The following is a 9,618-nucleotide window of genomic DNA, read 5'->3' on the forward strand; positions in this document are numbered from 1 at the left end:
CTGTTTGTAATGTGTGTATTCTTCTTCTTTCTTACATTAATATCATATAATATCATCAAAAAACTAAGAAATGCAGATCCCTGAAAGTTTCCGCATGGCCACATTGCCACATCCACAAATTAACCTGCTACACTTTACCCAGCCCAGCAAGACAAGAATCAGCTCTACCCCTCACAAGACATGCCCTTGAGAAAGTAATCATTTGTGGCAAAAATGGAACCGAGCTGCCTACCTGGTTTGCCTTAATCGAACTTTGTGGCAGTTTAAAATACATTTTTAACCCTTTCTGTACCAAAGTAACATGTATTTGAATTAATCAGAACACAAGCTGTATTTATGTAGTTTGATACATTGCATTTAGACTTAACTTTGCAGTTAACAAAATTAGAGTAAGTTATCATAACAATATAGTTAAAGAGAACATGAAAATAACAGGTAGATGCAAGTTAAAAATGCTCCAATAAAATGACAAAGTAGCCTGTCCTCAAATGAGGACACTGGCACTTAATGGGTTGAAATATTTGCTTTCTTTATGAGTGCTATAGTCCTGAAAACAGTGAAACACGTGTTTTTTGGTCCATGCCAGGGAGAGTGGTCTGTAGAGGGGATGGTTGAGAAACTGTGGGGCTGTGCTAACATGCTGCTGTTGTGTAGTAACACGATTTGCTGTCTTTCTGTTGCAGCTGTGGTGGGTCTCCTGTACCCTTGCATTGACAGTCATCTGGGGGAGCCACACAAATTCAAGAGAGAATGGGCCAGTGTCATGAGATGCATCGCCGTCTTTGTGGGCATCAACCATGCTAGTGCTGTATCCTTCAGTCACATTCTTCCTTCATAAACTGGTAGTACAGGCTAATTCACTGAGCCAGTCTTGTTCGATTTTCTTGTAGCTTATGCTGTACAGTCAGCTGAAGCTGTGCCATGGTATTTTGGAACAAAGGAACATATTTTCAAAGCGTTTTCTCCTGTCTTAAATCTACTATTTGTTTTAAGAGGACATCTTACAGAATTTAAAAATTAATTTGTGTATATATATATATGTATATATATATATATATATATATATATATATATATATATATATATATATATGTGTGTGTGTATACACTGTAACAAAGAGCCTTATTTTCCCTTGACTCTGCTTAAAAGAAACTGGATTTTGCCAACAATGTCCAGCTGTCACTCACACTAGCTGCTCTCTCTTTGGGGCTGTGGTGGACGTTTGATCGATCAAGGAGTGGGTTTGGTCTTGGAATTACAATCGCCGTTCTTGCAACGCTGATCACTCAGTTTCTGGTCTACAATGGAGTCTATCAGTAAGTATGCATCTCAATGAAGCCAGGGACTCTGACGAATTTAAATTAAATGCAAAACCATTCATAATACATTTAGAAAGTCAAAACGATCTGCTGCTGCGTGTCTTGATTGACATCATATCCAGACATTGGTGTGTCTGTTTGAGCGGGCTGGCAGAATTAGTGCAGATGTCTTTTTTTATCCAGTTCAATTCACTCCTTAAAGAACACATCAATTTTTTTTTATTTCCACTGTGGAACAAGTAATCTTTGTTTTTATTCTAGGTATACATCGCCAGACTTCCTGTATATTCGTTCCTGGCTTCCTTGTATATTCTTCTCAGGAGGCGTTACTGTGGGAAATATTGGAAGACAGCTAGCAATGGTAAGTTGTATTATTACTGCTTTCCAATGCTGACTGTCTCTATCATTTCTGTAATGTTAAGTTCAGAATCTAGAATTATTTGTTTATTTAGCAGACTCCTTTATCCAAGGAAACTTACAGAGACTAGGGTGTGTGAACTATGCATCAGCTGCAGTGTCGCTTATAACAACGTCAAACCTGAAAGACATATTTTGGAACAAAGGAACATATTTTTTCATAAGCAGGTTAAATGACTTACACAGGGTGACACACAGTGAGTCCGTGAGTGAGCTGGGATTTGAACCGGGGACCTCCTGGTTACAAGCCCTTTTCTTTAACCACTGGACCACACAGCCTCATATATCTTAATTCCAAATCTATGCTACTGTTCTAGAACACCTATAATGTAGTCCCCCTAACCAGCACATCGAAAGCAAACCCGTCACCACTGTTTAACCCTTTCAGTCCTGAATTTTTGGTCAAGCTGAAGATTAAACTTCTATATTGAGTATGTGAGAACAGGCTAAAAAAGATTATGTATATTTCGACACTAGCTCAGACTGGGACCTAGGAGTCCCGTGAGGTTCCAGCGTGATTTCCGACGGCATGTGTTAGCATGGCGCTACAGTCCCGCCAGGACCGAAAGGGTTAAAAAACATTCTTCATGCTATAATGGAAATGAGTCCAAAGGTACAATTGCAGATACATTGTATAAATGTATTTCATTAGATAACACCTTTTAAGTTTAGATGGAAGTTATAGAAAAGGAATGTACAATAGAGGTAACTAATTAGGGACTCTCCTACTAAAGAAAAAGCGAAATATCAGGCAAAAATCACCTATTATCAGATCATCTTAATTGAAATAGCAGATTATGTCAAGGTAATTGCTCACTGTAATTAAGGGAATACATTACGCTGTCTGGCAGTCAGATTTGATAGGTCAGGAAGCTCGACCACTAGTTGGCTGTTGTACTGTCCAAGTCTCCAGTCAATACAACAGCTTGTCCCAGAGATACAGTAGGGTACAACCAACTCAAGACAGGTTTCCAGGGTAGCTATTCAAAGAGGTGTCTTCACTGATGTGTGGTGCATTGGTTGCTGCTGTATCTCTGGTACTGTCTGGTGTATTGACTTGAAGCTTGGAAGATGTAGCAACCACCCATGCTGACTGTGCTGGATGACCTTGACTTTGACCTCCTGTCCAGCAAGGTGGCTTTTTGTCTTACAACCCTGTTCTAGGGGTTTGTACGCTTCATATGAAAGCGTGCTCATTAGATTTTGGAGATTGGATTTCATACTTGTCATCTTTTCAGATTTTGGTTGCTTTGTGAAAACTGAATAGTTTGTGGTCGTCAGTGTAAGTCTTTCTTTTAAATTGATACATATTGTTTTTCATTTCTTCATAGGGTGCTCCAGAAAAACCCCACATGGACTAAAAGTACTATTTTGAATTGACATGGTGCCAATATGGAGGAATATAGTACATGCAGACCCTTTCTTCTCCAGAGCTCTTATTCTCAAATACAGCATACATCTTAATGTCATTTTAGTGAACATGTAATTGGGCATGTAACATATCTGAGGAGCAACGAAAAAGATCAGAAGGAAAATAATATCATAATCAAGAGTGACGGTCGTTGAGCATTGTACAATGAAACTGTGGCCAAAGTTTATAGACTTAATTGCCCAGTGTATCATCTGATTCTTTTTACCAAAACATCCGATTTTATACCAGCTTTGTAGATTCTGCAATTATAAATAACTGGCTTGACAATTTCACTGTGTAGGAATGAAAAAAATAATTGTGACTACAGGTCCAGAAAAAAAAAAAAAAGAAAGATGGTGCTAAATATTTCAATTGTTTGCATGAATATAGAATGTTGTTCAAGAAAATATGTGTGTGGCATGCAGAATATTGGTCAATAAGTACTCTTGCATAAACACACCCAGATTTCACATTTTGATATTTAAGCGTTGCAAAATATAGCGTAGAAATAACCTAGAGCCCTTTTTGTTTGACTTGGGCTAGAGGGATGATTGTAGTTTCATGCAAGAGACATTTATATAAACAGGCTTTGCTCCAACCTTTGTTCTGTTTATAACAAAACATTCTGAACTGACCCCCCTGAAACGTCTCTATAGAAGAACTGTTTGTGCCCTGGTAAGCTGTGAAGCTGCTGCTCTGTTAAGTTGAGAAAGATAATCAAGACTGCATCACTTTGTTTTCTCAGGTAAGGATAAAGAATAGTTTGATGTGATCTGTAATACTAGCCCATTCCATTCCCTGCAGGTTTTATCCCCAGTGGAGTCATAGGGAATGTCCCTTGACTGTTAACTTGAAATCCATTAGCCTGGTTAATGCCTTTCAAACCTTCTAATTTATAATAATGCCAAATTACATGGGCAGGAACTCGGAACTGGGATTACTTCATTGTTACATCAAATGGGCAGATTTAGGAACATCAGAGATTTTTTCATCAGAGAAGATTTGCAATCTGTGATTGCCTTTGTAAAATAGCAATGAGTGCTTCTGTCAGTGTGAAAGTTTCATTATTTGTAAATATGAAGTTGTGTATAGCTTACATATACAGTACAATAGCTATTCTGTGTAATCAAAGTCATATTCCCATGCTAGACCTAGTTTGCAAGTAATTGGGTCTAGGTGATTAAAGTGCAATCTGTACAGTACATGAGTCTTGTATATGTTTACTTTCATTTGTTTAAATAAAATTAAAATGTATTTGAATGTTCTTTATTTATCTCTAAATCTAAGGAACTGTACTTTTCAGGATTGATTCCAGGGTGTTCTGAATGTACAGTTTTTCTGACATACTGGATTCAGGGATCTGTGCTCAGTAGTGGCTGTTGATTAGACACTGAGTCCCACCTGTTCAGCAGCATTAGACACTGAGGCCCACCTGTTCAGCAGCATTAGACACTGAGGCCCACCTGTTCAGCAGCATTAGACACTGAGTCCCACCTGTTCAGCAACATTAGACACTGAGTCCCACCTGTTCAGCAACATTAGACACTGAGTCCCACCTGTTCAGCAGCATTAGACACTGAGTCCCACCTGTTCAGCAGCATTAGACACTGAGGCCCACCTGTTCAGCAGCATTAGACACTGAGTCCCACCTGTTCAGCAGCATTAGACACTGAGGCCCACCTGTTCAGCAGCATTAGACACTGAGTCCCACCTGTTCAGCAGCATTAGGCACTGAGTCCCACCTGTTCAGCAGCATTAGGCACTGAGGCCCACCTGTTCAGCAGCATGTTGTTGTGACAGTTTGGGAACCCCTGCTGTAACAGTCACGATTGAAATTTGAAAACATTAAACAATACAATAAAATGTTCTTTTATATAGCGCTCTTCATGTGACGCAGCCCAGGGCACTTTACAATAAAAACAATAAAATAAAAAGGAAGCCAACAGCCTAGCAATCCAGCTCAAACCATTTGGAATAGAGTTCCAGTGGCAGGGAGCAGAACTCCTACTAACTCGACCCTCCTGACTGCAGCAGATCTTTAGGAGCAACCAGAAGGGCAGCATTTGCCGATCTCAGGGTACGACTAGGGGCATAATGTACCAACAGTTCATGCAAATGTGAAGACCCATTGTAAACTCTGGAGTTTAAGAAGCTGCCCTGTCAAAACATATACTGTTTGCATTATAACATAAATGCAAAAATAGGAAATATTACATGTTACATATATGCACACAGTGGCTGAAGGGTGATGTATCAGAATTGCAAGTGTACACAGTAGATGTATACACCAATGACACCTGCTGGACATTTGCTGTTACAGCACTGTGACTAGAAGGGCCATTTTCTTGTTTAAAACTCAGAAATCGATTTGCTGTGCACTTCTGTTATGTTACAGCAAGAAAGGTTACCTGTCTACCTGTTAGAAATGGTAAACATGTCAGGTAATAATAGTTTGTACAACAGGACAACACATTTGTGGAATTCCCTATCAAGTGACATAATTTTTGCATCTAAAGCAGAGGAATTCAAATCTACTGTGTCTGCTGGCTCGCTGTCATTGGCAGATCTTGGCCTGCCTCGATAATTCACTGTTTTATATTATATGCTGTTTGCAACTGGACAGTATTTTCCAGCTATTTTCCTTCTCAGTAATGTGAGAGCTTTATCATGCTGTCATTTCTAACCTTTTTGAAAACAACGCTGTGCTCCCTAAAACAGGTTACTGCCTTGCACATTTTTTAAAATAACACTAATTATTTTATTAAAAGAGAACTGTGAGCTGTGTTGCTGACAGCATCCCCTTTAAATCTGACGGAATCCAAACCCGACACCAGACTCAGCAGCTGCTCTCCGGTCTCTCTTGTCTCGTCTCTCTCCCCTCTCTGGCAGTCTCTTCCCTTCAAAGGCAGCTCCCTATTTTTACCTACCAAGGGAATGACAGTTAACCTTTTGCACTGAAGATTCTGGCCGATTTGACAGTTTTCAGATATAACTGAATTTATAGAACTGTCATGAGTATCCCCACCCAGCGTACCAAGTGCCTCAATTCTCCCTTTGCAGTAAAAGTGTTTCTTTTGAAATATATAAATTGGTTACCCCTGCTGACTCGATTTGTTTATTTTACATTCTATACAATAATTGTGACAGCTGAAAGAAAACTAGGGTAAAGTAAGAGGAGCCCATTATTTTCATATTTGGACAGCTATGGGACAATATGTAGAAGTCCCTCCCTAATTCATACAAACCATTTAAAGCACACACTAACAGTGGCCTGCAAAAAACATCTGCAAGATATAATCAACATAGCATGCAATCCAATCATGCCCCCAATACAGTGGAAAACCACCATTTCAGCTTCATTTTTACCAGGTTGTTTTCATAGTTCTGCAACTGCTCCTTGAGCTACAGAAGAAAGTGAATAACCAGCTGTTTTACCCTAGAGAGATTCATCTTGATTGCACCTGTTTTCGGTTCCAACGTACACCCCCTGCCGAATTATATATATATATATATATATATATATATATATAGAGAGAGAGAAGAGAGAGAGAGAGAGAGAGAGAGAGAGAGAGAGAGAGAGAGATTTTCTAAAGACATTTTCTATTTTATAATACTATTTACAAAATACAGTAGTTCTTATAAATAGTATTGAAAAATCCTGTTCAAAATAAGAATAGAAAACATTATTTGTACTTTAAAACAGGTATTTTGTTAATATTATTTTAGTTAAATATGTTCAAGCCTATCCATCCTTGGTTATGGTTCACAATACAAACCCTAATGGCAGGTAGTAAACAAGCTGTATTGTTCATCTTAATGCTTTGCTTGACACTGCACATGTCCATTTCTCCAGCTGCCACCACACTTGTTCTTTATAAATGTATATTTTGCTGCAATTCAGAAATATGTTTAATGTCAGTTTTGCTTGAATAGTGCAGTAAACTAATTCTTAACGGTTTGCAGGTGTTGATAAAGGGGGTAAGTCTAATTGAGGGTAGGAGTATTAAGGTGTGTCAAGGTGTTAATTGAAGCCTATTATAAGGCACAGCAACTAGGGGTTCTGTTCAGTTGCCTTAGCTAACGGAGCACCCAAGCTCTTTTGTGGTCGTTCCTGAAATACCATGCAAGCATATCCGCTGTAACCGCCAGCTTTCTAGAATCCATCCCGGAGGGACTTTATATATAAGTTATGAATAACATAACACTAAATCATATATAATGTTCCTCCTGTTGTCATTCAATTCACAGGTTACGTGGCTGGATAGATAAATCATTGTACATCTTACAATCCTGCATAGGACAGGTGCACCTTACTTCACCTCCGAGTTTTAGTGTTGGGGGGGCTCACGGATTGTTAAAAAATAAATAAAAAAAAGGCTTTCTGTTCTGAAAAACCGTATACCTCTAAGTTATTGCCTTTACTTTCACAATAAAAGTTGTTCAAACTGGATGCTCCAAAAGTCGACTTAAGGTGGACTTCCAGCTGTATTAGGTGTGTCTGTGTGTTTAATTAAGAATCTCCAATTCCATCCTGTCACTGCAGCAACTCCACACAACAAGAGCACGTGATCACTGAAGGTCGTTGAGCGTCATTCGATCCCAGGACCAAGCCAGCTGCCACTTTACACTCAGGAACTCGAGGGGGTGTCAGAGAGCTACCAGCCTCTTTATTCTCACATGAAAGTTAAAGATTAAAGAAAAAAAAATGAGAGTATGAGATTTAATGAGAGTATTCTCTGTGCACATCCCATATTATTTTTAACAAATGATCTATTTTAAGAAAATAAAAGAGCATTAAAACACATCTAGAATAGGTACAGTAATTAAATAACTTTGACTTTTAAATCTTGTCGGCAGTAGGTCAAGGTCATATACAAAAATTTACATTAATTAGTAACTTCATTTTATAAAGAGATTTGACTTACACAATGTTACTAAGTGACAGCGTGCTCACTAATCAAGGTTAAACCTAACATTTCTTTGAATATTGCAATGACATTTATTATTGAGAATTAAAAATGGTGCCTTACTCATAACGGTCATGGAACCTCATATTTCTCTTTTTTTATAATAAGCTCAAAAGTAACACTGTTTAATAATTATGTGTGATTATTTTACGTATTTATGGACTGGGTTTGTAAGCCTTAAATTGTGTATACAACATAATTTGATTACACTGCTCTTATTATGTTAAGAGAGAGGAGAGAGAGAGAGAGAGAGAGAGAGAGGAGAGAGAGAGAGAGAGAGAGAGGAGGGGGAGGGGGAGGAGGAGGGTATACAGAATCTCAGGGAAGGCTTGATAATAAGGCTGTTGCAGTATCATGAGTTACCACAAGTCACACATCTAGTTGATCACTGAGACCCACTATATGTTCTGTTTATACACCAGGGCACTGTATTAGTTTGATGTATTATGTTTTGAAGGGGGATGAAATCAGCTGAAATACAATTCTGAGTTCTAATTCTAAGACCAATTGTTTCAATTGCTTGATCACCATTAAAAGTGAAATAAGAAAGTACGCATCCTAACATCATTTAAGTATAGAAAGCAAACTCCCAATTGGCCCTTCCCTGCTGTGCTCTGTGACATTTAAAATCACTTATGCTCTGTATATTTGACAGACGAGGTCCAGATATTTCCAGTAATTTCTATGTTTTTATGATGGTTGTGCCACCATAAACCAACCCGAGACATAAGAGTACTGACATCATTTATAGAAACAATAAATGATTCATAGGACAAAGGGGGGAGGTTCTATTTGTCCTCATTCCTTAAAAATATCTTGATATTCCCCAATAATAACCTTTAAAAGGCTATTCCACTTCTGACCGTGGACAGGAACTCCCGGGGGCGCCGCACATTTGAATAAGTACCGCCACGGATGGGGAGGGCCTAGGTCGGCCAGGGTGTCCTCTTCTCACCATGCACCAGTGACCCTACCACTGGCAGGCTTGCAGAGTGAAAAGAAGCGGATGGCTGACAGCACACATTTCGGAAGACGCGTGTGTCCGTTTTCTTCTGTCCCAAGTCAGCATAGGGGTGGCAGCTGTGAGTCGGGTTGAAATAGAAATAATTGGACATTTCAATTTGGGAAGAAAATAAGAAAAATAATTGCCAATTCCAAATTATTATATATAATATATATATATATATCTATATATATATATAATATATATATATATATATATATATACACACACACACACACACACACAGAAACAAACACATTATAATTAAAAAAAAAGCCACCTCAGAAACATAATGTTCTCCTTTTTCTAGGAAAGCAGAACTGGGGTTGGTGACTTTGTTGCCTGGTAACCTCAATAAGACTAACTAAAATTATCCTCAACCACACACAAATACAGTGACAACAATAATAATAAAAAGGTTAAACATTCAAATGGAGAATAAAATAAATACATGAGATGTGAAAAATGCTTTTATCTTTTGACTGCAGCATGTTTTAATGG

General features: G+C 38.4%; 1 protein-coding gene across 1 annotated transcript; it reads left to right on the plus strand.

Annotated features, from left to right (window-relative positions):
* Nucleotides 1–495: 495 nt before the first annotated feature.
* On the plus strand, nucleotides 496–4,401 carry LOC121310215 (insulin-induced gene 1 protein-like). The gene is made up of 4 exons (XM_041243517.1): nucleotides 496–808; nucleotides 1,150–1,316; nucleotides 1,581–1,680; nucleotides 3,068–4,401. Exons 1-4 carry the CDS (start codon nucleotides 533–535, stop codon nucleotides 3,095–3,097), a joined length of 573 nt encoding a protein of 190 aa, XP_041099451.1. The 5' UTR covers nucleotides 496–532; the 3' UTR covers nucleotides 3,098–4,401.
* The last annotated feature ends 5,217 nt before the right edge of the window (nucleotides 4,402–9,618 follow it).

The sequence above is a fragment of the Polyodon spathula genome, unplaced genomic scaffold, assembly GCF_017654505.1.
Source record: "Polyodon spathula isolate WHYD16114869_AA unplaced genomic scaffold, ASM1765450v1 scaffolds_1855, whole genome shotgun sequence".
Lineage (NCBI taxonomy): Eukaryota > Metazoa > Chordata > Actinopteri > Acipenseriformes > Polyodontidae > Polyodon > Polyodon spathula.

Bases quoted from the DNA above. Each gene is read 5' to 3' on its own strand.
- LOC121310215 (XM_041243517.1), top strand. From the start codon at position 533: ATGAGTGCTATAGTCCTGAAAACAGTGAAACACGTGTTTTTTGGTCCA. The intron at 809-1,149 runs GTATCCTTCAGT...TCTGCTTAAAAG, and splicing joins GCATCAACCATGCTAGTGCT to AAACTGGATTTTGCCAACAA. The intron at 1,317-1,580 runs GTAAGTATGCAT...TTTTTATTCTAG, and splicing joins GTCTACAATGGAGTCTATCA to GTATACATCGCCAGACTTCC.